At 62.8% G+C, this 27,074-nt stretch overlaps 1 protein-coding gene across 3 annotated transcripts; it reads right to left on the bottom strand.

Moving 5' to 3' along the window:
• Positions 1–3,741: 3,741 nt before the first annotated feature.
• GATA5 (GATA binding protein 5) lies at positions 3,742–13,885 on the bottom strand. 3 transcript variants are annotated; one of them, XM_047746455.1, is made up of 7 exons: positions 13,686–13,876; positions 12,957–13,521; positions 11,607–11,782; positions 5,498–5,623; positions 5,013–5,100; positions 4,593–4,717; positions 3,742–4,250 (listed from the first exon to the last, which is right to left on the bottom strand). In XM_047746455.1, the coding sequence occupies exons 2-7, from the start codon at positions 13,498–13,500 to the stop codon at positions 4,095–4,097; spliced, it is 1,215 nt and encodes a 404-aa protein (XP_047602411.1). In that variant the 5' UTR covers positions 13,501–13,521; positions 13,686–13,876; the 3' UTR covers positions 3,742–4,094. The 3 variants fall into 3 exon arrangements, 1 of the variants encoding a protein (XP_047602411.1); XR_007130237.1 differs by having other exon boundaries at positions 4,115–4,250; positions 4,593–4,755; positions 13,686–13,883; XR_007130238.1 differs by lacking the exon at positions 3,742–4,250 and adding an exon at positions 4,347–4,478 and having other exon boundaries at positions 4,593–4,755; positions 13,686–13,885.
• Positions 13,886–27,074: the final 13,189 nt, after the last annotated feature.

Genomic DNA, 27,074 nt, shown 5'->3' on the forward strand with positions numbered 1-27,074 from the left:
GCCTGGGGGGCAACTGGTCTCTGGGCCTCCGTTAGCCAAATGGGGGTTCACTTGGGGGCTAGGACCCTGAGGCCTGGCCGTCCTCTGTCTGAGCGCCTGTCCGCATGCCCTGGAGGACGGCTGCCCAGGCTGCCACAAGCCGTCCGCGGTCTGCGGCAGAGGAAGGCAGCAAGGAGCTATAAAGCCATCGTCCCGTCCCCGGAGACGGGGGCCGGCTGTGTCTGGTGGCAGGATGGTCTGTGTTTGATGATGGTGACAGCAGCAACTGTTCTCTTCTAAGAAATGTCCTTATTTGGTCAAATACAAAGTTGGTACCCTGCATTGCTCACTCCAAAGGACCATTTTCCCTTCTCAAGAAGCATGTTCCATTTTTCAGATGAGCGCCTTAGAGAATTTGCGGCTGTTTGTCAATGAGCTGTTTCTGGTGGTAGCCCAGGCCCCCCTGGGCCCCCAGAAGCCCTCGGGTCCTGCCCAGCTGCCCACGGGGCCCCGGGCTCTGCCGCTGGGGTGACGCTGGGGCAGGTGACTGTGGAGGCTCCGGGTGAGGCAGCACCAGGGCCTGAGGGTACAAACGTGCACCCCAGGGTGGGCACTGAATGCAGGGTGAGCCGCGGCCGTTGCTGTCACCAAGCTGGCCGAGTCCCTGACGACCTGGGGGTGGGGTCCCCACGGAGCCCTGCCAGGTGTCGCTGGGGGCTTAGGCCTGCGGCTCTGTTCCTGCAGGGGAGTGTTAGGGCTCTGAGCGGGTGTGGGGAGGGAAACCAGCTGAAGGGACCTGGGGTGTCTCCCTTTCTTCTACACCCTGGATCTCAGTGTCTCAACCCTCTTTTCTCGGGGGTCCTCTCCTTGCCTCGAGACACCCGGGAAGAACCCCACGGGGGCTTAGGGGACACCTTCTGTGGCTGGGACCGTGGCAAGATCGAGGGTCCCTGCTCCGCCTGGGAAGGTGATGGGAGGGGACCCCACAGTCAGCCAGCACACGAGGGCCCCCATCTGATTCCTGTCCTTGCCAGAGCGGCCGCGCTGCCCACACCGCCAGCCTCCCCCGCTCGTCCGGTTGTTTATGGCCCACGGGCGGGGCTGGGGTGGGCTGGCGGGAGGAAGAGTCGCAGGAAGGGGGTGCCGGCAGCTATATTAAGGCTCTGGGTCCTGACAGCTTCCGGTGCTAAAGGGGCACTGGGGAAAAGGCTTAAATTAGCAGCAACACCCATGCCCAGAGGTGGGGCGCCCGGCCCACCTCATCCTGGGCACGACACATTTAAAAAATGACAAAAACAGGGAGGAAGTCACTGCTTCCTTCCCTCTTTGTTAACCCTTCCCCCTCCCTGTCCAGGACCCCTCTTCACAGGCTGGGCGCCTGGTGGCTGGGGCACGCAGCTGCTCCTGTGGGGACCTTACCTGTCCTACAGAGGACACCTCCAGGAAGCCTCCTTGGGTTGGGTAGTGGAGAACGCTGCTTCGGTACACCAGGGACTGCCAGGTCTGGACCAGTTGTGTGCCTGTGTGGATCCCAGACCTGGCCATAGGCACATGGCATCCTACAGATGGGGAAACCGAGGCTCCGCCAGAAGCACTGGGTCCTGAGTGGTGGCTCTGCGAAGGTGCTGTGTTGTCCCCTCCATGCCTAGGCCCTGATGTGCTGCCATGTGGTCCTCGAGGGTGCTCTGTGGCCTCCCCCCATCTCCTGCCTCTCATCTCTTTCACTCTGGGGCTGATCACCCTCTCCTGGAGCCCGAGGAAGGGCCAGGCCTGGCGGGGCAGAAGGACAGTTGCGTCCCTCCCCACAGCTGCTTGGGGCCGGGTGGGCAGAGGAGGGCACTGCCACCTGGTTCTCTCAAAGGAACAATCTGGCTCTCGTACTCAGGGACCCAGTGCCCTGGCAGGGTGGGAAGGGGCTCCGTAGACAGGTGGAAAGAGGGGCTGCCCTGCCCCGCCGGGTGGCTGCTTACCCCTCTGCCTCATCTGCTCCCTTCTGAGTGGTCTCCCGGGAATGGCAGCCCAGGGCGTGTGGGCACGGAGATGAGATGGCAGCAAGCTCCCCACAGCCTGTGACAGAGGTGTGATGTCTGGGCTGAGCCCCGTCCCCCTGGCACATCCGCCCACAGGCAAAACCCTGCAGGTACGACTCTGTTCCCACCTCTCCTGCCCAGTCTGCTCTCTGAAAGTGCTGGCTGTGACCCATTAGACAGACTGCACCCTGGGGGTCTTCCTCTGCAGCCTGGCCTTGGCCACTCAGTTCCCAGTGTGGCTATGCAGGCACCCTAGGTGCTGGCCACCATGCAGGCTCCCGGACCCCAAGAGTCTGCATTTAACGTGCCCATTGGTTCACCCAGATCTGGGCGGCCCCTGCTGAAGCCCTCCATGTAGCAGGGTGGGGGTCCTGACTCACAGATGGGGCCAAGGCCCCGATGTTAGTGACTTTCTGTGGACATCCAGAAGTGAGAGGTGCCAGCCCTGGCCTGGCTGGGGGCCCAACTCATGCCTTGTGTCCTCCGGGCTCATCCCAACACTGCCTGACTGCCTGATGACCCACCGTGAGGAGCATGAGAGCTACATGGGGACACGGGCTCCCAGTGCCCCAACCCACATCTTGGTCCCTGTCCCCTCACCACCGGCCAGTGCAGCAGTACGAGGCAGGGCAGCGTCCCAAACCCCCGTCCACCTGACCTGGGAGCGAGGACCTCTCCAAGTGTGGGTACCCAGCTGACCCCAGGTTCCTCCCCCATGCTGGCAGGCGGCCTCAAAGGCCATGTGCTTAAGGGACTCCTGATCCACTTGGAGTGGCCAGTGAGGTCCAGCAGACCAACACGTGGAGACGGCCCAACTGAGTGTCAGACTGGGGGCTGACCTTGCCTGCAGGGATGGGGCTGGAAAACCTCATAGGCATTTGGGAAAAGGAAATGTAAAATCAATGTCTTTATTTTACATTTTTTCTCACGGCATCATTTGTCTTTGATAAAAAAAAAAAAAAAGATCAGATCACATGTGAATTGTGCAGCTCGAACTCCAGGTGCCTACTCAGGACAGACAGATGGACGGACCCATTCTGGAAGCTGGCACTCGCAGCTTCTCCAGTGGCTCATGGTGCAGCCACCCAGCAGAAGCGAGGATGTGGCCCCTTGGCCTGGCGAGCCCCACTCCCACCCCTTCCTATCGCCTCCCTGGCTCCCGTGGGCAGAGCTGTCTTCTGCCAGCACGACCTGCTGATTTGTCACCCCACTCCGGGAGGGGCGGGCTTCTGTAAGTAAAGCGGTGTTATTAGCAATTCCACTGGGGCAACAAAAGAAGCTGGACTGACTCCAGGTGAGCCAGGACATGTGGTCACCCGGCCACTGGCCCTGACAGAGCCTGCGAGGTCAGCACGGGGCCCCAGGTCCTGTACTCTGCCTGTCAGAAATGGTCACAACACACAGATTCAGTCAGCATGAGGACCTTTACTGCCCCCTTTGGGAAAACCATCCAAATAAATACACAAGTAGATGATGACTACAGCGTGAGGGGCTTGCCCTTGGGGTGGCATCCTGGTACAGTGCACAACCTAGACATCTGTCCCTGGCAGTCCTTCACTCATAGGAGGGGAAGTTCTCCGTGCCATAGCTCTATCCATCAGATGAGAGAAAGGGACAGATCCTGAGGCTCGAGGAGGTGTCATGTCCAGCCGCTCCCATCATTCACGCTGTGGGCCTGACCTCAGCATTTCATTTGTGATCCTGGATTCATAGTAGGAGATTGGGGTTTTCCCCAACTTCTGTAACGTGTAAACATGGTGATAGCAAATGTTGACAAGAGAACTCAAGTTGGCAATGGGCGCCCCAGGTCAGCCTTGGCTCGAGTGGCCGGGCCAGACCTGGCACAGCATTTGGGAGAGTCCCCTGCTATCTGCGGTGGGGGCTCAGGCCCTTCTTTTCAGCCTTTCTCCTGCTCTGGGGCCCGACTCCTGTCTGTACAGAGGCCTCCCCCTCACCATGGCGAGGGATGCCCAGCGCCTCAAGGTCCCACTGGCTTGTCTCTTCTGGTGGGTGGGCCCGGTGAGATCTCTCCGCTGTGCTGGACCCCAACGGGCAGTGAGATGGGTCTGTTGGGTGCCCGGGGACCTAGGCCAAGGCCAGCGCACACCAGGCCTCCTGGTGCAGGGCCCCACCGAGGCCAACCTGGGGGCCCACGGCTGCGGAAGGGAAGGCAAAGTCCTCGGGCTCGAATTTGAACTCCAAGTGGCTGGGGGCCAGGGGGTCGTCCGCCTGGCTGGAGGCCTGGAGGGAGAGCAGGGGATTATGGGAGTGCAGGAACAGGAATGGCCAGCTGGCCTCGCTTGGGAAAGGAGCCCTCACGACTGGGCCATTTGCCTTAAGGGGCCTCCGCAGGGATAGTGTTGGGGCCTCCTTGCGATGGGCAGGATGACACGTGCGGCTCGAAGCCTGGCGTCTGCCGCAGGTCAGCTGCTGGTACCAGTGACCGCCTGTGTGCCCAGCCTTGCACTCCTGGGAGAGGCCATGAGGGCTGAGATGGGGTCTGACCTGGTCAGGGAGTTGGGGTTCCTTGAGGAGTAGCTGGGAGCCAGCTCTAGGCACCCCAATCCACCCCACCTGCCTTACCTGGGAGGTGACCTCGGACCCAGGACATGAAGGGGACGCCAGGCTAGGTTTGGGTTTCAAAGCAGCTGCTGGGCTCTCAGGGTCCGGGACGGAGGGCGGCGAGGCTGTGCTGTTCGCTGGGCATCCTGGAAGGTGGGGCGTTTACAGAAGCTGCCAGACCGGGCTGCCCGGGCCAGTTAATGAGAGGGCCTGGGTGTGGCATCCTCAGCCTCCTCCAGCCCCGGCTGGGTGGGCCCAGACCACTGCCCCCAGGCCAGCCGCGACCAGGGCAGAGTCGGCGTATCTGCACTTTGGGAGGACAGTGCTTGAGCCCAACATGTAACTGTCTAACGGGGGAGACTGAGACGCTTGCAGTGACTCCATGGGGTGAGGCGGGGGCTGGGCTCCCTCCCGCGACCCGCCAGGCCCCGCCCCACGCACCCGAGGAGCTCTTGGTCTTCACAACGCTCTTGGGTTTCCGCTTCCGAGTCTGGATACTTTCCTTCTTCATCGCCAGGGGCCGCGGCACCTGGCAGGGGCGGGCAGGGGTGGGCAGGGGCCACGGCTAGTCCCGTCCCTGCCCATCCCCAGGCCCCTCGCATGGCCACGGGCCCTCTTGTCAGCCTGCGGAGCCACTCAGGGAGCCGAGCGGGTCCTCAGAGCCCCATCTGGGGCGCAGCTGGCCCTGGCGTGGCCCCTTCCTCCAGGCAGGGGGGGCAGGAGCCAGTCCAGGCCCGAACCCCCCAGAACTGTAGGGGTGCAGACACCACACCAGGGGGCCTAGCCCCCCCCCCCCCCCGGTGGAGGCAGACAGTAAAGGCAGAGGCGCGGGCAGTGGGTGGTGGCCACGTGGGAAGCACACCCCACCCCTCCCTGCCTCCCCCACCACCGCAGCAGCAGCCGTGCCCCCTGCACCCCCCACTCACCCCGTGTAGCTTCATGTAGAGGCCGCAGGCGTTGCACACCGGCTCCCCGTCCGCGTTGCGCCGCCACAGCGTCGTCGTGGTCGTGTGGCAGTTGGTGCAGCAGAGGCCCGCGCGGCGGGATGAGGACTGTGGATGGGGGGAGGCCCATGTGAGCGGGGGCCCTGGGCTCTACCAGCGGCACTCAGGATGGACCCGCAGCCAGTCTGGGACCACGTGGGGCCGGGAAAGGAGGCTTTGGGGCGCCAAGGTCGTCAGGTCGGCCCCCACAGGGGCCTGCATTCCTTGGAGATTTGACTCCCTGCACCTCAAACTGTAGGACAGGTCACTTCACCACTCTGGGCCTCAGTTCCCCCCCAGTAAAAAGGGGTGAGAACAGACCCAGCAGTCCTGGGGTCAGGACCCCATGAAGAATCCAACACAAAAAGGCGATTGCTTTCTGGTGCTTTCTCTTTTTCACGGCCAACGCGGCTTCACCCCAGGCTGCAGAACCCCCACCCCCGGGCCACAGGGTCCCCCCTGGAGCTCAGGCCCCAGGCTAAGCAGGCAGGGCACCGGTCTCCCAAGACAGGATCTAGAGCGCGTGCTCAGCCCAAGCTCTCTCCAGCGGGTGGGAAGCTGAAGGCAGCAGGCTGGGTCCCCACACCTCCCTCGTGATCATCCCCATCCAGAACTTTCCTGAGGCCCTGACATTCCAAAGGCCTCCCTCCTTCCCACGTATCCCTGCAGCACTGACCCCCAATTCTGCAGGTCTCATTGAGCCAGAGACCTCAAACCTCTCTGCACTTGGGGGCCTGGCAAGGCCCAGACGCCACCAGCTCCAGGGACTCTAAGAGAGTGGCTCATTCAGGGCTTAGCAGTCTGGACCTAAAAAGGCTTGGGACGGGGCTCTGCCAAGCTGGCCGGCTGGGGTGGGCCTGACACAGGGGCTCTCCCGCCTGCTCAGGATTCCGTGAGCAGACAGAGCCCAGCCTGCCTCTCTGTGTTGGATGGGTTGGGTCACCTGTACTCTGGGACCTCCAGGATGGGGTGCCAGCCACCTCCCCCCCGCCCCAGAGGCACCTCAGACCTCGGACTGAAGCCCTTCCTTGTACCCCTCAGCACAGCCTGCTGGCAGCTCCAACCTGCCCAGACCCCAGGCTTCATCTTCGGGGAGCACCACTGTCTTGTTCTCATCCCCCATCTCGGCCCTCAGGTGTCTGAACCTGCCCAACCGTCCCCCCACTTGCACCAAGGCCCCAGTCCAGGTCCTTGGCCCCCTCACCCAGACCACAGCGGTGGGACATGGGGTCTCTGACCCATCTTCCCCATGGCACCGGGGTCAGACTGGGCCACATCTGACCCGATGTTTCAGTGGCACCCGGGGGCACCAGCACAGAAGCCCATGAGAACCTTTTATCCAAATCGTCCCAACGATGTATTTCCTCTTCTTGGGGTTCTCCAGGACGGAGCTGGGGGTCAATCGAAGGTAAGGGGGCCAAACGCAGCCACAAAAGGAACGTGCCCTGGGTTAGGAGTGGCGGACAGGGGGCCAGGCTCAGCCTCCCTGTCTTCTAACAGTCTCTAGGATCCTTCCTTCTGTAGTGGCTGAGTGTGGCCGGCCCCCCCAACCAGCTCCTGCCCACCCCCTTCCCCAGGCTGCAGTCAGCTGGTTGAGGGCACAGGCCTGTCCCCGGGGATGGCCAGGAGGGAGAGCAGAAGCCCGTCTCAAGCCCTCTGCCCAGCCATTACCAAGAAAACTCAAGACATGAAAATGCCTCCTTGCCCTCCCCTCCCCTCCCCTTCCAGCTGTGGGCAGCCGCCATGGGCTCCGGAGAACTCTAGCTGTTTAGCGGAAGGCTTGGCCTCCAGGTTCCAGCCAGGCTCTGGGACAAAGGGGCCAAAAGGGAAGGAAGGGACGAGGCCTTGGAGACTCTAGAGGAGCACTGGGCCAAGCCTGTGGCCCTGACTGGGGAAACCTCCCTGGTGTCTCGCCTCCTAGGGATCCCTGGCCATCTCCCCGGGAGCACCTGGGGCTGGGACTCACGCAGGAGCTAGAGTGGACAAAGCTGGCGCCCAGATCAGGCCCCAGCAGCATAAGGGAAATGGTTGCTGCAGCCGCCGCCAGGCAGCACACGTGCCCAAAGGCAGGAGGGAGCTCCGGACCCGGAGGTGACCAGGGTCCCCAGCCTGACCTTGCCTAGAAAGCAGCAGCTTTCACTGGACATGATCTGGGTGTCCTCTCCCTGTCCTGTCCCCCTCCCTGCCCTGTCCCTCTCTCCCATCTGTCTCCAGGTGCCAGGAACTATGCACACAGCCAGTCCCCCCGGCCCTCATGAGGCGGGGTCCCTGCTGCCCACAGGCCATCCTCCTTCCTACAGTGGGAGAAGGCCCTGGGACCTGCCCCAGGCCCCAGGCCCCAGGCCCCAGGCTGTCCAGCTCCATGTGAACTTTGGACAAGCAGCAAGTCCAAGTTTGCCCCCATGCAGTATTTGGGACCTACTTCCGCTAAAATCCTAGTTGCGGTTTGTCTGAGATCCCCATACCCGAGGGTCCGGTATTTGAATCTGGCGGGGTCCCCCCTTCTGCTGCGTCTCTGCTCTCCCCATCCTGCTGGGACCCTCAGGCACTCTCACCAGGCTTTGCTCCCTGCCAGTCCACCTTCCGGAGAAACTGCACCCCGTCAGCCCCTCGTCACCAAGTCCTTCCTACACACACGCTGGCTGGCACGGACGTGCGCACGCCGAGCCTTGAACACCAGGGCTACTTTACAGTGGCACTCGTGAGCACACACACTCAGGCTCGCGTGTCCCTCCCACAGATGTCCCGTGCGTCTCAGAAGAAGGAGAGCCACGGGGGCCCTGAGACACAGGTGTGCAGGCGGCGGGTGTGCACGCAGCAGCCCCAGCGGCTCACAACGTCACTCTGCACCCTGGGAGTTCGAGGGAGACGGCGGGAACCTGGGTGAGGAGTGAATTATTTTTTAGTGAACATAAATTAAAATTGAGACAATGGAAAAATTTTTCAAAGTGTTTGCTCCTTTCTATTTCCTCTCCTGTCATCGGGTCGCGCGGTCCACAAGGGACACGGAGGCGGGAGGCGCTGGGTGGACAGAACCTCCTCCCTCCTTTGAGCACGTGCCCCCGACACGTCCCCGCCGCCGTCCCTCCTGTCTCCGCCCGTCCTTGTTCGCTGCCCGGACAAGCAGCTGGGCCTGGCCGCTCTCAGGGCCCCCTTGCTGCCAGGCCTCCTCTGGCTGAATTTCGTCTTTTTTTTTTTTTGGTCTGTTCTTTTCAAAAGAAGTTAAACTTCAAAGCCTGCTCTCTGCACCCGAGAGCTGCCCCAAGCTCCAGGCCCTGCCCCCGCCAGATTCAACAGAAGAACTGGGGGCACTGGGCAGTGTGGAGCCGGGGCGGGGCCTGCGGAGGGCGAGGAGCAGGGGCTGACTGTGCAGCTTGCAGGGGTGAGGCGAGACTGAAGCGGGGTGGCAGGGGGTGTAAGCACCTCAGCTCGCAGAAAATGGCCCCATTTGGAGGGGGTCCTCCCACGATCTTGGAAAAGAGCGCACGGTGGACACTTTACCTGGTAACGCGTGTCCCCTGCTGTTCAAGGGCGAACCGAGCCAGGCACGCGAGCTGTGAGGCGGGCCACCAGGAAGGAAAACCCAGGGTCCTCATCAAGGCCTGGATTCGCTGGGCAAAGGCTGCCGGGCCCCATGCGGCACTGGCCACTTCCCGGAGCTGGCGTCAGCCGTCCCCTGGCCTTGGCTGCAGGGCTCTGGCGTGCGGGGGGAGGGGTGCCAGGGGCTCTAGAGCACTTGGGCACGCAAGCGGGCACGCAGTGGTCTGCAGCCACCTCAACTACCCACTCGTCCACACCGACAAAAGCCTTGGGTCAAGGGTTTCCGCCTGCACCGAGGATACTTGTGGGACGCAGAGGGCAGAAGGGATATGAGCTCCTGCTGGGAGGGGGCCGCTTGCTTGTCACTGACGGCCTTCTAGAACTGTTTTAGTCATTGAAAAGGAGGTTGGGACAATTGTCTCCCTGGGCATCAGTTCTGGCCACACGTGAGGGAGAGTGAGGCACTGGTGGGGGCAAGTCTGGGGCCACTGGCCAGTCCCCCGTGGAAGGGAGCCCTGTGGGCCGGGCTCTGGTCCCAGGACTCTCTGAGAACCTCCGAGTTTCCGCGTGAGCCGGGCCCCGCTGGGACCGGCCGCGGGAAGCGGCGGGGCAGCCCTCCCTGACTGCCAGGCAGGATCCCAGAAACAAGCCAGAGGAAAAACCCGTTCGGGCAGCTCGAGGACAGACAGGAGTAGGATGGCTCTGTGAACAACCCCATGGCCCCCAGTCCCACTTGGCAAACACTTCCCAGGTATGTTCTGCACTTAGATCTGCCTGGACAGGGACACAGGGCCACCGGGCTGTCCACCCTCCGAGGCCTGCGGTCTTGGGGAGATCGGCAGCATGAAGGGGCTCTCCCAGGAAGCATCTTAAAGCTACATTCTCCATGTCCCCAGACTAGCAGGCAGAGACCTCACCAGGCCAGAGGCCGTGTCCTCAGCCAGTCCCCTGAGCGGGCCGAGGCCCAAGTGCCCTGCCTCATTTGATCTTCAGTACACAGCACGGGGACAGTGTGTGTGTGTGGAAGGGGCTGGGCCGGGAGAGCCAGGACAGGGCCAGCAGGCTCCTGGGGAGCGGATTGTGCATGGGAGCAGGAGGCGGGCAGTCCTGGCTGGAGCCTGGGGCCCTCTGAAGGTCTCTGAGCCCCAGGGGTCATCATCCAGCAGTTACAAAGGTAACTACCTCAACGCCTACATGGCTATGTCAGCCCCAGGCCGGGACCTCAGGGAGGAGAGCCCTGTGAGAGGTGGGGGGCAAAGGCAGGGAGGCCCCACACCTTTTCCTATTTACCAGTGTGCTCCCCTGGGGGAGAGTGGATGGAGCAGGGAGGGCTGGGCCGGGGCTGCAGTCCCTCAGGACACTTCTGCTTTCAGCCTCAGTTTCCCTCTCAGAGAGGGCGACATCAGATGCCAAGCTGCTGCGGCCCACAGCGGGTCCTGGGGCATGACCACGGGGGCAGGGATAAAAGTGAGGGGCAACATGCATTCTGAGTTACCCCAGAAGGCACAGTGCGGTGGAGGGTAGTTGGGGGAGCCCCAAACGCCAGGCTAGATCAGGGGAGAAAATTGGTGGTTTCCCCCAAACAGCCTGAGTCAGTCCTGCTTCCCGCCTGCCTGGTCAGGGGCCTGGAAGGGTGGGGGGTTCCCGTGGCGCAGGAGTTGCCTTTTCAGTGAAGTCGGGCTCCTGAGGACCATGCAGACCTGGGGGTCGGGGGACCAGCCCCCTCATTCCCACTGGTCCCAGGCACCAGAACCGGCCAGAACCAGCCGACTGGCCCTGAAAGGGTTCATGGGTTCATACCAGCATGAGACCAGAAGGGGAGGAACCCCCAGACACAGCCCTGCCCAGACCTCAGACCCCGGAGCGGCTCTCAACAGCTTGCAAACAAAGCCCTCGCTCTTAGCGGAGTCCGTGAGCGGAGTCCGTGAGTTTGCCTGTGGGACGGCGTGCGATACAGTAACTTTAAACCCTTACACAGCTTCGGCGACTCTGCCCTGCTGAGGGCAAAAGTCAAGCTCCCGTCCCCCACTCTGCACCCCGCACACGCCGGAAGGAAAACAAAAGTGAAAACACGATTCTGCGCCTTGAACAACTAAACCACGGTCTCAGCCCCAACCACCTGGTACAGGGTAGAAAGTGCCCCCCAAGAGGCAGGGCCCAAACGCCCCCCTGTACAGGGTTTCAGCTGCCGCCAGCAAAGCAGCACCTTCCCCACCAGCCCCCAGCCCCACGCCTGGGCCCAGTCACCTTGTGCCCCCTGCCACCGTGGGAAGCCCCCAGGGCGGAGCCCCGCAGCCCCGCTGGGACCCAGGTTGTGCCCCTCTGTCCCTGTGGGTGGAGCCGCAGGCAGGTCCTGCCGTGGGTCCTGGGCCTCCCGGCCTCCCCAGCGCAGTCCAGGGCCACCCGCCCATGCCCGCGGGAAGCCAGGCTGCCCTGTTCCTGCCCTTCCCGGCCCCCACCCAGTGCGGCTTGCAGGGATTGCAGGGACTCTCAGGCCTGGCCGCGCACTCACCAGGCGCTTCTGCGGGCGCACCAGCGGCCGGTTGACGCCGTTCATCTTGTGGTAGAGGCCACAGGCATTGCACAAGTAGTGACCAGTGCCATCACGACGCCACAGCGGTGTGGACAGGGCCCCGCAGTTGACACACTCGCGACCCTCGCCGGGGAGCTCTTCCAAGAAGTCTGACACTGCGGGGACGAGCAGCTCGTGGGCCGGGGCTCTGGCCTCCCCTGAGCCCGCGGGTCCGCAGCTGCGTTTCCTTGTCTGGTGTGCACCTCGAGTTTATTGTATTTCAAAATTGATTGTATCAGATTTTAACTCTTAACTTTACATGCAATAAAATTTGTGCCAGATTAAAAAGAACTGCTGGGTTTGCCTTCAGAAGAGCAGGGCGGGGGTGGGGGGTGGGGGGAGATGGTTAATAAATCAAACCTCAGGGTGCACAGCAGGGGAGCCCCCCCACCGGAACTGGGGTGTAATTTCCATCCCCAGAGGAGGCAGGAGCGGCCTTGTTCTCAGCAACCTTCACAAGGGGCCGTGGTGGTGACGCTGAGGGCACGGGGACATCCCACTGGGGCTGGGGGCCCTTCACTGTCAGCTTCATGGTGGGGGCAACCCTGTCACCACCAGGGACCCCCGCGGGGGAAGGGGGACGGCAGGGGCACTGGGCCAGGCACTCTGTGGGGCTGGGGTGGGGATCAGTCATTGTGGGGACACCCTGGGCTCCGGGGGAGGAGACCTGCTTCCTGTGTGGAGAAGCCAGCAAGGGCCAAAGGCCCACAAAGGAGAGTGGGCCAGTGAGGCCTCCTCCAGCCTCGAAGCAGGACCTGGTCCCTTGGGCAGCAAATGCGGGTCAGGAGGGCCCTCTGTGTTTGGCTGCAGGGGTGAGACAGGGTTCGCAGAGTCGGAGACTCACAAACCAGGTGGGGCAAATCTGCGCTTTCCAGGGACGGAATCCGATTATCCAAATTTATACCCCAGGGGAGCAATTGAAACCGGGTCTCAAATTAGAATATGTAAACATTCTAGACCAGAGATGGACGTGGCAGCTTACTTACATAAACCGGGATTTTGAGTTTGATAAAAATCACTTCCAAAACTTTTCCTAAGAGCATCTAGGAGGTAGGCTTTAAATTGGCACGATCCGGAATGGGGAGCTCAGGTGAATGAAAGGTAGAAACACTTCGTTAGGAAGGTGAGAGTTCAGCACCCGTGTTTTTCGGCTCAAGGAGCGCTAGAGTGTGGCGGAGATCACCGTCTGCCTGGGTGTACATGTCCCCGCAGTTCTGGGCCCCACAGGAAAGCATTCAGAGGGTGCGCGCTTGCACCCCTGGGGGGCCAGTACCCTAGTCGCACACTCACCGAAGGAGGCTCTGCGGCCGGGGAGGCCAGCGGGGCGGCTCTGGAGGCCGTGCAGGACGCTGCCTTCGAAGGGTCCGGGGGTCCAGGACCGGGCCACCTCCGTGCTCACGTACGCCGGGTAGGCAGTCGGGTAAGAGGCGCTCACTGGCCGCCCGAGCGGGGTGGGGTACTGCTCACGCGCCAGCAGCGCGCCCTGGTAGGCGCCACCGTCCCGGGTGGCTGCGCTGCCACCGCCGCCGGGCCCCGGGGGGCTGTGCGGGAAGGGGAAGGCGGTGGCTCCGGGCGGCTGAGCGGCCGGTGGGTGCGGGCTGCCGGAGCCGAAGGCTGATGAGTCTCCGGCCGCCGCCTGCGCCCAGCCGGGGTGCGCGGCCAGCCCCGGGGCCTGCGGGCCCGGCTCACACCCCGGCAGGTAGGGCAGCATGGAGGGGACACGCGCGGGCGGCAGGAACACCGGGGAGCCGGCACCTGGCGCGTGCAGAAAGGCGCCGGAGTCAGCGTAGGCGGCCTGGCCGGGGCTCGGGGCCAGCGCCAGGCTCTGGTACATCTTCCCCGCCGTGGCCTTGACCTGCAGGGAAGAGGGACGGGCGTCGAGTTCGCGGCCGCTGCGGCGTCCGAGCTCGTGCCGCGCTGCCCGCTCCCCAGCCCGCCGCGGGGTCAGAACGGCGGAGCGCCGGTGGCCCCGAGCGGTCGGCTGGACAGCCCTGGCTCAGCCGCCCCCGCCGAGCTCACCTCCTCCACGGCCGGGCTTCGGAGCTTCCCGGGGTGGGCGCGGCGGGTGCCGAGAGGGCGCGGGGGCCCCGCCGCGCTGGGAGCGGGCGCTGGGCGGGACCGGGGCTCTCCCGCGGAGGGCGCGGCGGTCTCTGCGGGCCGGCGACGAGCGGGCTGGAGACTGGGAACCCCGGGCCGCGCAGCTCCGCAGGGAATCCCGGGCGCCCCGCCGCGCCTCCGCGCCGCCCCGCCCGCCCCGGCGCCCCTCCCCTCCCCTCCCCTCCCCCCCCTCCACTCCCCTCCCGCGGGGTCAGCGCTGGGGCTGCGGCCGCGGCGCCACGTGACCCGAGCAGGCCCGGCTCGCGGGGCTCGGCGGGAAAGGGGTCGGGACTGGGGCGCTGGGCGCCGGGCACCCAGCAGCCGGCCGCGGCTCCAGCGGGAGGGAGGAGCCGGCCGGTGCTCCGTCGGGCCCCGGGTTAGCTGGGACGCGGAAACGTCCCTAAATTTGTTCGGGGGACTCGCGGATGCGCACGCCTCCCTCCTTCTGCCCGCGCGGCTCCCACCGAGGCTGGCCGGGTGTCGTTTTGGGTTCCTGCGGACGAGCCCGAGAGCCGATCCGCCGCGCTGCGGCACGTGCGGTGGTGCCGCTCAGTCGTTGCGCCGCTGGATCCGGGGCCCAGCGCCAGGATCCGGCTCCCACGGGGACGCCCAGCTCGGTGTCCTTGGGCTCCACCCTGGTGCACGAGGGCCACCCCGTGCGCGAAGTGCTGCGGGAGTCCCACGGTTCCTCCGTTTCTGACCACGCAGGGCAACTTCAGGCGCGATCCCAGCGTGGGGGTGGGGTTGGGGGTGGGGGTCGGGGGCTCGGGGTTGGCAGGCGCGACCTGGATCCTTGGCTGCAGTCCCTTTGCCCCAGGCCCCAGCCGCGCTTCTCGCCTCTGCCCCTGGGTGGTACCTTTCGCTGGGCCCTGGCGGTGGCGCGCAGTGGGGCCGCAGGAAGATCTCCTCCAGGAGCCAGAAATGTGGGATGGGTGGGGGGGCCCCCAAGGTCATGGAGGTGCCCCCTGGCATTCCCTGGGTGGACCCCGTGGTGGTAGCCCTGGGGCAGAGGGGACCTCTCTGGGGCCTCCACAGGCCCCCAGCCCTCTGAGGGGACAGCTACGGCGGATGTGGGGTGGCCCTGGCTGGGCAGGGCTTGGCTGGGGTGCTGGGGCTGTGAATGTTCTAAGGAACGGGCCCTTAGCCCCTCCCTGGTGGGTGAGACCCCAGGGGCCGTGGGCCTGGGGAGGGTGCTGGGGTCCCTGCGCGGCCCTCTTCTGCACTCTCCCGGCTGATAGCCAAGAGTTAGGGGTGCGTGTGGAGGCATCCAGGGCGAAGGTGGCTGGGCTGCCCAGGAAGGAATGTTTTGGAAGCGTGGCTGGAGAGGCCCCCCGTGCACACCCGGGTTGGAGACCCCACAGAAGTTTCCAGGGCAGGCCCTGGACTCTCCACAAGCCTTGCTGGGGTACCAGGGGGAAGGAGAGCAGGTAGCCTTCGATACTGCTCCCCCCGCTGCTGTTCCCAGCCTCTCCCCCATGCTCTCCTGCCTGCCCGCAGGACCCCCATCCTCCTGCCGGGAGGGACTCCTGTGACGCCTGCTCTCCCCACAAAACCTTCTGGGGTCTGAACGGAGGGGCCCTTCCTAACCCCACCCCTCTCCCTCTCTAGACTTCGCCAGTGGATCTTTCTCTCTTTCAAAGTGGGCCCCCCAAGAAGTGTCCCCGTACTACTCCAGGTCCTAGAGACTGTGTGCCAGGGGACCTTTGCAGCACTAGAGGACCCCGAAGGGGGCTGAACCCCCACTCCTCCTCCTGCCCTCAGAGCGGTTGCTGAGATAGTGGACCTGAAACAGAAGCTGCCCTCCAGCGCCACTGGGGGTGAAGAGAGAGGAGGAGGGAGACCTCACCCCACCCCGGGATGGGGGGCATGGGGGCGGGGCTGGTATAAATAGACTGCAGTCAGGTCCGGTCCCTGAGTCCCTGAGTCCCAGCATCAGCGGGGGAATCAGCTTTGTCCTCTGAGGTCTCCTCTTAATCCTCCCATTAGTCTTGGGATGTAGATGACATTATTATCATTCCCAAGTCCCAGAGAGGTTAGCTTACGTGCCCAAGGTCACACAGCTAATAATTAAACCAGGTAATTAAAACAAACGAAGCTTGCAAAATTTTGTACAGGAGGTGATCTCTGGTGTTTTTTTCTGTATTCCCAAATCTCCCAAATGGACGTGTATTAGTTTTACAATTAAAAGGCTGAGACTCTTCTCCCGGCAGAATATGTGGGGGGGAGGGCAGGAGCGGCCTCTGAACCCTGGTCTCCAAGGAGGACGTTTGCTCCTTGAGGCCTTGGCACTGGCTGGACACCACACAGGGCAGTAAGCGTCTGGGGCAGAGCTGCGGGGTGCGTGGGACCACGGCCCCTCCCCGCTCAGCTGGCATATGTGCTCACCTCCCAGAGCCGTGGAAGCAGGGGCTGCGCCCCCCACCCCACAAGGCTGCAAACCTTGCTAACCATCACCGCCCTGTGGGGAACACCGGGGGGGCGGGCACTGGTTGTCTGTGGCAGCATCGGGACATCTTCACAGATCTCTTCCACCCCACCCCTGCCTTGCCCAGCCTCCCCCCAGCCCCACAAATGACGTTCTGATACTAAGGGACCCCATCACCATTCTGTGTAGCTGTCCCTCCTCCGGAGGGAGCCAGGAGCCCCAGTCTGCCAGGACCTCAGTCCCCCTGCTCGTCTGTCCAGCTATGAGCCTGCCTCTCCCCGAAGCCTTTGCCTGGGCGCAGCTCCGCAATGTGGAAGGCCCTTCCTCTGCCCTCTTCTTTACTTACGGAACTCCTGCACATCCCTCAAGACTCAGCTTGCAAATCCCTTTCCGTCTGCAACTTTCCCCGATAAATTGTCCTTTCCCCTCCCTTGTGCCTCATCACGTTTTGTGGTTGGGGGGCTGTGTTCCTGCTTTCCCTTCTCCGCAGACAATGGGCCTCAGAGAAAGCTTTGGGACCAGCAGGTCAGAGTGTGAATGGAAGCAGTTAGACCTTCAGGGCTCTGCTTTGCCATCTCAAATCTGTGTGACCTAGTGTGAATTACTTTCCTCTCTGTGCTCTGCTGCTCCGTAATGTGGGGTGACAGGTTTTGGAAGGGATAGCGGGGTGAGGTACAGCAGCCATCTGCCCCAGGAGGGTCCTCTGTGGGCAGTAGGCAAACGCAGAGGGAAACCCGGTGAGCAGAGCAGAGTGCTGGGGCCCGGGGTCGCAGCTGCGGCCAGCTTGTGCTCCAGGGACCCTGAGAGCCGCGCCGGGGAGCACAAGAAGGTTGTCAGTGGCAGAGGTCAGCTGTGACTGTCCCCTCCTGGCCGCTAGTCTTCCCTCTCTGGGGATGGCTGGGGTGGCTAGGGGTAGGGGGGGATCCATCTCTGATATAGGGACCCCACACTTGTGCAATAAGAGGTTTGGCCACCAAGCCCCTGGTGACCAGGCAGAATGGAGTTCCTTTTCCAGGGCTGTGAGGAACTGTGCTCAGGGCCCTTGGGGGTGGTGGGTAGATTGCCAGAGCTAGGATGGTGGGAGGATCCCCGGCTTCCCAGGCTCCGGGTTTCACTGGACCAGCAGCTGCTTTCTCCCAACCCTGGAGCTCAGGAATTACTAAGTCAAACACAAACACATCTATCCATGGAAGAGAAAACAGTTTCCATTGTTTGCGGGGGCGGGGGGGGGGGAAGGGAGGGTTAGAGCCTCTGAACCTGCTCCCCAGAGGGACCCAGGCCTTGCCTCACCCCAAGACCGAGGGGTACCAGCCCCTATCCAGGGATGACCCCAGGCGGGGTTCCCACTGTGCACAGATTGACTCGTGGCCCAGACAGCTCTCTGTCTGGCACAGGGGAGGGGTGCAGTGCTTGGGAAGCAGGCCTGGGGGTGTCCTGTGTGCATCACCCACAGGAGTGGGGCAGATCCTAACCTTGCCTGAACCCTGACCTCCAGGGCCTTGCCCCTCCTGCAAGTGTTGTGGGGGGGCTCGGGGTTGGGAGGGGCTGGGAGCTTAGAAGTCCTCCCCAGTCACTCAGGGAGGCCCCATGCCCCCCTCTCCCCACGGTGGTGAACAGCCAGTTCAAAACCCTTTCACAGAACTCTACCTCTGAAACTAATAATACACTATATATAAACTAATATATATATATATAATATATATATAATATAAACTAATAATATACTATATGTTAATTAACTGAATTTAAATTAAAAAATAAATGCACATGTTTACTAGGAAAGAAAAACAACAAAATCCCGAAAGCCTGTTCCTTGTCCTCCAGTGACCCCTTTTTGCCCAGGCTCCACCCTCGCACGGCTGGGACCTGGCCCGTCCCCGGAGCCCATGGCTGCCGCTTGGGGGAATGACGTGGAACCACGTGGAAGGTTCCGGGCTTTCCCCAACATGGACAACTCTGAAGCACACAACTCACCCCTGGGGACGGGGGTCAGGGAGGATGGGGGCCTCTAGGGCCAGGGCTGGGAGGGGTGGGGGTGGCCTGGGGCGGATTCAGCAAGGACAGGTAAGGGGACGGCCCTGTCCTCTCCTGAACATGCTGGAGCTCCAGAGCCCAGGGGGCCTCTGGCCTGCTCGCCCCCGTGGCCTGTGCCCTCTGTGCCCCAAGCTGGGGCTGGCCTTGCCACTACTGCCCTCAGGACCCGGTGCAGCCTGGGCCTCGAACGTCCTGTATTTTAACTCCCCTAAAGCTCACGGCCACCTGATGAGCCGCGAGTTCGCACTAGCATTTCGCAGATGGGAGAACCAAGGCCTCCATGGAAGGGCTTGCCCAAGGACCAGGGCTGGGCAGAGGTGGAGGCAGGATTGGAGCCCACCAGGTCCACTTCGGGGGTCCTCTGCTTCCAGGACCGGCTTCCAGGACCTGTCCGCCCTCCGAGGGGCGTCATCATCCCTCCCACCCACCAGGCCGGGGGCCCCATAGACAGCCCGCACTGCGGATGACCCAGGGGGCCTCGAGTCGGCTGCTGGGAAAAGGGGAGCAGGAGAGGAAAACAGTTCACAGGCCACCATGCCATTTATGTAACCTGATCTGGCTTCAAAGCCCCTTCCTGACGCCCCTTAGCATTAAGCTGGGTCACCAGACAGCCCGCTCAGAGAGGGGTCCTTTGGGGAGGGGCTTGAGGCAAGTTTGTTTTTGGGGAAATGTAATCACCCTCCAAGGGGCTTATCTCCCCGTTCGAGGGGAGCGGGCGGTGTGACTGTGGCTTTGGCAAATGTCCTGTCACGTGAGATATTTATGACCGGCTTCCAGGCCGCGGAGCTCCCCAGAGGGGCATGTCCACGAGCCAGGGCGGGAGCCACGGGGCGGGAGCACAGGGGGCCAGGCAGGGTCCAAGGGCACACCGGAGCTGACCATCGGGCTGGGGTCTCTGGGTCCTCTGGGCCCGAGCCCAAGGAGGATGGGCAGGGGGACGGCTGGCTGGCTTGGCAGCCCTTCACATCTCGTCGGTGTCAATGACCTCAGCATCTGACATCACGCATGATGCCTGGAAACCAGGCTGGGCCGCGGGTAATAACATAGCCCGACTCCCAGGCCGACCTTGGGGACGGATCAGCCGCCAGCCGGACCTTGAACAAGATCGCGTGGTTCCTGGGATTTTTGGGGCTCTGTGTCCCTGACTCTGCCAGAGGAGATGAAAACGAAACCATATGTTACCCCGTAGAATTAGAGCTCGGGACTTGACAGTGACGCCCCATGGCTCCCGGCCAGAGGGGCTTCCCCACGAGGGACGGGGCAGCGTTCCTCGACAGTCCTTCCAAAGACCATGAGACTGCCCCAAGCAGGTCAGGAGGCAGGATCCTCGCTCATCACCCCCACCCCCATTTTTGGGCATGAAGTCCTGCCCCACCCCCAAGGGCTCTTCCCTGCTACAAACACTACCCCCCAGGTCTGCTGCCTTAATCTGGAGTTGGAAAGGCCTGCAAGCCACCCACACACTTAGATGTACGAAGTGGCCAAGGTGGTGGGAGTCTTCAGAATTCTGTTGGTAAAAACTAGTCCCGGAGCCGTCTGGTGGTCCGCGCCATGCTTCTTCAGTGGCTCGAATGCTGGTGTGGGCCCACTGCCCACCGTCCTGGCCTCGGGGGTGGCCCATCCCTGCCTCCTCTCCCCGCGGGTGGCCCTGCCCGAGCTGTGCCCAGTGCTGATGAGCCAGGCCCAGGGGCACTCATGTGGGTGACTGGGATAGCCCTGGCCGGTCGCATGGACCGGAAAACGCACAGTCGATTTCTCGGGCTGTAGAGGGGCTCGGTGGGACATCAGGATACCCACATGCTGTGATCCTGCACGCACACGAAGTCCCACGGTGACAGCGGGAGCCGCCGCACCGTCGCGCACCATCCCGACACTGCTAGCAGCAGCCCAGCTGCTCTAGCGGCACGTGCTAGAGGGGAAGTCCCTCTAACCTCCTCTCCCGGTGCAGAACTCAGAGCAGGGCGCAGACGGCCCTCGCCAGGGCCCTGTGGGTGGGCAGTGCCCCGGTCAGGGCCTAACCATTTGGCTCTGGCGACCGCCCCGTTGTCTTCTGTGCAGAGCATCACTGAGGCCAGAGGGGTAGCGCGGGGTACTCGTGGCCATTGTAAGGGTTTGCGCCCGCTCTGTGCTCCTGGGGGGAAGGTCTGCTTGAGGCCTCTGGGGGAGGGGTCCCTGCGGAGCTCCTGGCCTGGGCACTGGGCGGGGAGCCCTTGATAAACCCGCAAACACAAACACGTTTGCACACGCACGCTTACATGCACAAGCACAGTGTGTCTGCATGTGTCCATTCTGATCAGGGGCACTCCCAGAGAGAAGCCAGCTCCAAGAAGTGGGATGGCTCAGAACCAGGGTCTTCCTGCTTTCCTCCCCGCATCCTCTTCCCATTTCAAAATGATGTCAGTGGGGGGTCCTGGAAAACTCCAAATGTGCTCCTTTGGCCCCCACCAAGCGGGCCGGTGGGACTTTCTTGCCATTATTTGGCACCAAAGCTCGTGGATGGGAATGACAGGTGTCCCAGGACCCTCCCTGACTGCTGCCAGTCTCATGGGTGGAGGGACCCTCTGGGAAGGGCCAGGACGGCTCCCAGGAAAAGGAAAGGGGGCCACGCTTTCCCAGAGGCAGGCTAGAGCATTCCTGGGTGTCACGCTGGGGGCTGAGCTCTCCCCATATCCCGTCCCACTCTCACCTTGACCGTGCAAGAGCGGGATATGGGTGAGATACCAGAACTTTCCTCCAGGGAGGGGACTGTGCGTATCACAGCAGCCCAGGGGTGTTGAGGGGGAGGCCTCCATGGCCAGGAAGTAGGCACAACCCTAGGGCCCTCCCAAGGGGACACCCAGCTCTTCCTGCCTTTGCTCTGGGAGGTGACCCACTTGGGGGCTGGGAGGGGCTGCCCCCAGACCTTCACCCTGGTCCCCTCCTGGTCCCCATGGAGTAAAGTGTCTGGCCCATGCCCACCCCTCCTAGTCCTGCCTCCTTGTCCACGCAAAGGCTCTGGAACTTCTGCTTGACGGATCCAGAGCTGCGGGGTGGAGAGGAAGCATCAGGCCCGCCAGGTCCAGCCGCTCCCGCCGCCCCCAACCCCGGCCTCTGGACCCAGGAAGGAGGCCTTGTGGGGGTTGCTGGAGAGGCCCCAAATGGGAAGCAGAGTGGAGGTGGTGAGAGTCAGCAGACGGAAGCGCAGGCCCCCATGTGAGCTTGAGTTTGGGCTGAGCAGGAGGCGGAGTTCTGGGTTCAGACGTGTCGTGCAGCGTCCAGGACACCCTGATATGGAGAACATACTGGTGGGTTCGCTGAAGCTCATACTGGCCAGGAGGGCTCACGTTTATCTGGCAACCCTGAGAAAAGCGTGGCCCCCACACAGCCGGCTGAGGGGCTCAGGCAGGGGTGGCCCCTCCAGGAATGGCGGCTGGGGTCCCTCGGACCACCTGCTCCTCAGCCTACAGGGTGGAAGTGTGGGGTCCCTCCCCGCTGGTCAGGCCTTGAGAGGTGGGGGTGAGGGTGCCAAGTCGGAGTCAGGCCTGAGTCCCATAATGTAACCCTCACAAGGCCAGAGCAGCTCAGGCTCTGAGGGGGCCAGCACTTCCCTGACGCCCCTCAGAGGCCAGTCCGTGGCTGACTTCAGACGGTGCCTGGGTGGGCACGTGAGAGATCCCTTCACCCAGAGCTCAGCAGGGAGGGGCACCATTGAGCTGGGCTGTCCGGCCTCAGCCAACGGCCCCTCCATTGGGAGAGCAGGCAGCCAGGTTGGTGGACAGCCCTCCAGGCTGACCCCAGGGTGGCCGCCTTGCTCCAGCCCTGAATCTAACCCGTTCCAGGCTGCGCCTGCCTCCAAGGCACCGCCCAGGGCTCACCAACCCCATTCCTCATGTGCAAAGAATTTCCCGTGCGGCCGCCACTGCCGCAGCTGGAACGTTTCTGCAGACGGATCGTTGCGAAGAAACCCAGCGTCTCCCCGTCTCCTGATGATGCCGACATGGGCTGGGGCCCCGGGCCCCGGAAACCCCCTGCCCTGGCTTGACTTCCTTTGCAGAGCAGATAAGGGACTGCTGGCACATTGTGGGGGGGAGGACCCACCCAGCATGCGGACAGGGAGGTGCCAGAGGCGGCCGCAGACCCGGGGGCAACTCCCTCCTCTTCTCCTCCCTCTGGGTCTGCAGAAAGAAGATGCCCCTCCAGCCCCACCGGCCCAAAGACCACGTCTACACCTGGACACCCACTTCGCCCAGCCCCGCGGTGCAGTGCTCAGAGGGGTGCCTGGAGCACAGCCGCACCCACCCCTGGGCAGCCCCGTCTCCTGCTCAGTGGGCTGGGGCTGGGCCGGGCCGAGAGGAGCAGCTGTGTTCTCTGTGACTCCTGAGCCGTGTCCGTGGTGGGCCAGGCCCGGGGACACGCGGGTGAGCAAGCAGGCCTGGCCCTCTTCTGCGAGCCCGCGTGTGGCCCGACACGGAGAGAAACGGAGGCGGTGTCAGGCTCAGCCACGAGGCACGGCCCAGGGAGCCCCGACGGAGGCTGGGGCTCGGGGCACTGCTGCGTGCCCCACACGCCGTTCCTTCCTCTCTGACACTGCGATCAGGGCCACAAACAGGCAGCTGTGTGGGCTTGCCCCATTGTGTTTTAAAAGTGGGAAAAAAATTATGTGAAAATCCAGATTTATTTTGTCTTGGAAAAACAAACAAAGCGCAGGGCACGTTTGTCCCAGGTGAGGGGCTTCCCCTAGAACAGGCAGGGGCACTTCTCATTGCCACAGACCCACCTCTCTCTACTGTCTCATCACTTCCTTGCACAGTCCCTTTGTGGCTGCCTCCTGGTTCAGATATTTCAGAGAGAGACCAGACCTTCCACAGGGAGGTCACTGTTTGTGGGAGGGTCATTCCACCTGGGCCTAGAAGACTGGGCACTCATCGCCAACGGACTCATTGATCTAGTGAGGCCCGCACCCCCAGAGCTGTCTTCATCCGTGAGAGTGGTAATGCCTGTTTGAAGGGGACGGCTCGGAGCCGGGGGCGGGCCCAGAGCCAGCACCTGCCGTCTGCGAGGCCCATAGGCACCTGCGGAAGTTAGCCCGTCTCTTGTGGTGGTGGGAGCTCCTTGAGAGCTTTGACATCAAGGCAGTCCCGAAACCGGCAGGTTTAGGGATGACCCGGAGAGGCATCAGACACTCGTGCTGTCTCTAGCTCCTTTGTGGGGACAGACCCGAGGGTCCCCTCTATGAGCTGTAAGAGGGGTTTGGGTGAATGGGAGGCCTGGGACTCGTTTCTCAAAGCAGGGTTGTGGGGCTTCGTAGGCGTTCCTTGGAAAGGGCTCTGGGGTGAAAGGCACAACAGTGAAGTGAAGGGAAATAGGCTTGAAAAGGTGACATTTGGGATGACATCCCCCTGATGTTTCAGCTAATGAGTGCTGTGGTGGGGAGAAGCACACGCTTTCCAGAGGCTGACAAGGGAACCCTCTTTGGGGAGCGTTCCATGGGACGGACGTTCCCCGAGCACTCGGAGCGACGCTGGACTAAGCACTATGACACGCCCGGCACTCGGGTCGTGCATCAATCACGGACATGTCTCTCACAGCCTGCACCCCGCTCCCCGCTGTAAGGGGTACACGCTTACAGCTTACAGAGTAAGGAGTGGCCCCACAGGAACTTTCCCGGTCGAGCAGATCGTGTCTCAGAGCAGGAGGGCGGAAGGAGTGGGGCGCCCGCCCCTGGTGCCCTTTCTGGGCAGGGCAGGTCCTGTCCACAGGCTGCAGGTCCAAGGATGTGGTGGGCCCCTCGAGTCTGTCCAGGGAGCAGCGTCCTTGGGTTCCTCCTGGTGTCTGCACGGACGTTGTTCACAATGTCCCTGCTTACGGGGGTGGTGGGTCACATAGCGGCAGACAGCGGCCGCGTTTGCTCCGTGGATTCAGGGAGGTGAGTGTTTCTCATGGAGATAAGCCAGGCTGGTTCTCTGCTGGGACACAGAGCAGCAGGGTTGACAGGAAGGATTGGGACTGCATGGAGTGGAGGGCCACCAAGGGCTGTTCCCCTGGCCCTGCTGTGGCATTTTCCTCTGTTGGTTTTTCTGTCACCTGATTAACGTGGCTGCTCTGGACAGAGCCTTCCTGGGGGCTTATCTGGACATTTAGTCCTCTGGCTTGGCTGGAGAGCACCAGTATCTCCCTCCTGCCCACATCCTGGCCCCTGTGGGAACTTGGGAATGGACGTGGAGGGGCTGGGGATAAATTCCTCTTGTCCTTCTGTCCCTTTCCTCCTCTGGACTCGGGGCCATGATGGGAGGGCAGCGAGGAGGCCCCTGGACAGGAACATCTCACGTGGGGACACAGGTCCCGTCTGCGGTGGTCTTGCAGAGGGAGAGGGAGAACCTCAAGCAGACTCCATGCTGAGTGCAGAGCCCGATGCGGGGCTCGATCTCACACCCTGAGCCGAAACCGAGAGTCAGAGGCTCGAGTGACTGAGACCCCCAGGGACCCCCTGAGCACCAATTTGTAACAGCTGCACAGGGTTTAGTGGTGGGACAGGCGACGCTGGGTTCAGCCGGTCCCTGAAGACGGACGCCTGGGTGTGTTTCTCTCGACCCACGACAACCGGGCTGCGAGAACCAGGAATGTTGATCAGTCCCGCCCCCTGCCCCCTGCTTGCTGGGAACAGCTCTGAGCAGGTGTTATCAGCACGGACACCCCCTGACCCCGCTCCCCACCCCACTCCCGAATGCTTGCCTCTTCCCCTCACCACCTAAGTTTTCAGGGTGACTCCGGGCCATCAGGTGGGTCAAGATGAACACGGGGGCTGCTCCATCTTTAGCCTCCCCGACGGGGGGAGCTCCCCATCCCACCCCCAATCCTGAGATGGCCGAGTCCTGGGTGCTGCCTCCGCCGGTGCCTCCAACAAACGCCCGGGCCCCAGGAGAAGGCGGCTCCGGATTCTGAGCCCACGGTGCCCGGGGGGGAGGCTGTTTCCGACCGAGACCGGGCTGACCCTCCGCAGCACCCTAACTGTGCCAGTTGTGGGTGGGTGGAGGGCTCACCTTGGCAGTTGGGGTGCTCAGGTGGCATGCCTGGCGTGACCTGTGAACACAGTGACTTCTGGCTCACCCGGCCATAAAGTTGGGGTGACAGGCTTGGCGGCCCAGCTGTGCTCCCTGGAGTCCTTGCCCAGCTACACTCCACTGCTCCCTGCACCCCACAGGGCAGCCCGGGCACACTCTGCGACCATCACGCAGACCCACCTATGCTTGTCTGTTACCACCAGGGAAACCGAGTCCCAGGCTGGGGAGCCGGGTAGCATGGGGACTGGCAGGGTTCTTTGGTCGTCTGCCCCCCTATTTTCCAGGGCGTTATGGGAGGAGGAAGGGAGCCCAGCGTGGGGTGCCAAGCTCAGGGCCACAGACACCCGGCCTGTCAGCTGCCCCTGGAGGATGCCGTTTCTCCTCGTTCTGCTGGGGCCCAGGTCCCACCCCAGAGCCCCTGTGCTCCTGGGGGCTGAGGGGACAGAGGGAGGCGCACGGACGGGGAGTGGGACAAGACACTGCTCGAACTAGCTTGCCTTCCTGCTGGGCTCAGGCTGTGCCCTGGGCCGCTCCGTGCCTCGGTTTCCCCATCTGCAAAGAGAGGTTTGTGGTAGCGCCCTCCTCCCTGGGCTGTTGGGGGAGGGTGGGTGAGACAGTGCGATCAGCTTGTTAGTTATCCCGAGCCTGCCTGCCTCCCCAAGGGCGGAAGGACCTTTGGGACCCTGTCTCGGGCTGGGCCAGGTGGGGCCTGTGAGCTGCCCGCCCCGCAGAGCCCTCCCCAGGATCTGGCCGCCAAGCCGTGGGCTGAAGGCTGGATGCCCTCTAGGTTTCCAGGTAGGTCTGGACTCTCAGGAGCCCTTGGATGCACCCACCGGCCCCCCTCCTGCTCCGGCGCCATTGCCGACTGCGCTGCCTGTTCTCTCCCTCTTTTCCTCCCTGCCCTTCCCTTGTGTGTTGCTCCTAATCTTTACTAGGTGTCCTCAGGCTTGTCTCCTCCTTTTCTCCTTTCTGTCCCTTCCAGCCATCGCCTCCTCCAGGAAGCTCTCCTGGGCTGCCCCTCTGCCCTTGGAGCTCCACCCTGGGTGCCTCTGCTCTGACCCTGCACGGGCACCTGCAGAGGGCTTCGCTGAGGTTTGGGTGGGATTTCTCTCCCAGAGTGACCTTGGCCTCAAGGCTGGTGTCCTGAGCCAGCTCCCTGACTGGGCTAGTGCGGGCCTTCCAGACTCGAGGGCCTTCCCAGGATGGCAGGAGCCTGGAGGCAATGGAGAGGGCTCCGGCTGTGGGGGTGCCTCAGCACTCACTCTAATGACCCAGCCCTCGACTCTCTGTCATCCTTCCTCAAAGGGCTCAGTTTCTTCTCTTAAAGGCGGAGTATTTCTATTTACTCTGTCTAAAGACGGATGGGACCTCCCCTCCCCCAGGCCCTTCCGATGGGGGGGTGCAAAGGGTGCCATCCCTGCCCCTGGGGTGGGCATTCCTGGGGCTCCCTGGGACCTGGGGGGATGTAGACTCGCAGGGGATGGCCGGCAAGCCCCTGCCCCCAGGGGCTCACAGGAGGGGGAGGGAATAAATAAACCAACAGGGACAGAACCTCATTGTGGCAGCTGGTGGGGACCGCCCAGAACAAAGTGGGACAGAGCGCAGGGGTGATGGGAGACGAGCCTTTAGGAGGCCTCTCCTAGGAGGTGACCTTGGTGCTGAGAACCAGGACAAGAAGGGCTGTGGTGGGAAGGCCTGGGGCATCTTTCAGGCAGCAGGAACAGCACATACAAAGGCCCTGGGGTGGGAAAGAGCTAAAGAGGAGAAAGAGACCAAGGAGGCGAAGGGCCATGTGTGGAGAAGAGACTGGGC

The sequence above is a fragment of the Lutra lutra genome, chromosome 9 (genome assembly GCF_902655055.1).
Source record: "Lutra lutra chromosome 9, mLutLut1.2, whole genome shotgun sequence".
Taxonomy (NCBI): domain Eukaryota; kingdom Metazoa; phylum Chordata; class Mammalia; order Carnivora; family Mustelidae; genus Lutra; species Lutra lutra.

Excerpts from the sequence above, each read along its gene's own strand:
- GATA5 (XM_047746455.1), bottom strand. The coding sequence starts at position 13,500 with ATGTACCAGAGCCTGGCGCTGGCCCCGAGCCCCGGCCAGGCCGCCTAC. Across the intron at positions 11,783-12,956 it reads CGGCCGCAGAGCCTCCTTCG|TGTCAGACTTCTTGGAAGAG; the intron begins GTGAGTGTGCGA and ends TCGTCCCCGCAG. Across the intron at positions 4,251-4,592 it reads GGTCCGAGGTCACCTCCCAG|GCCTCCAGCCAGGCGGACGA; the intron begins GTAAGGCAGGTG and ends CTCTCCCTCCAG.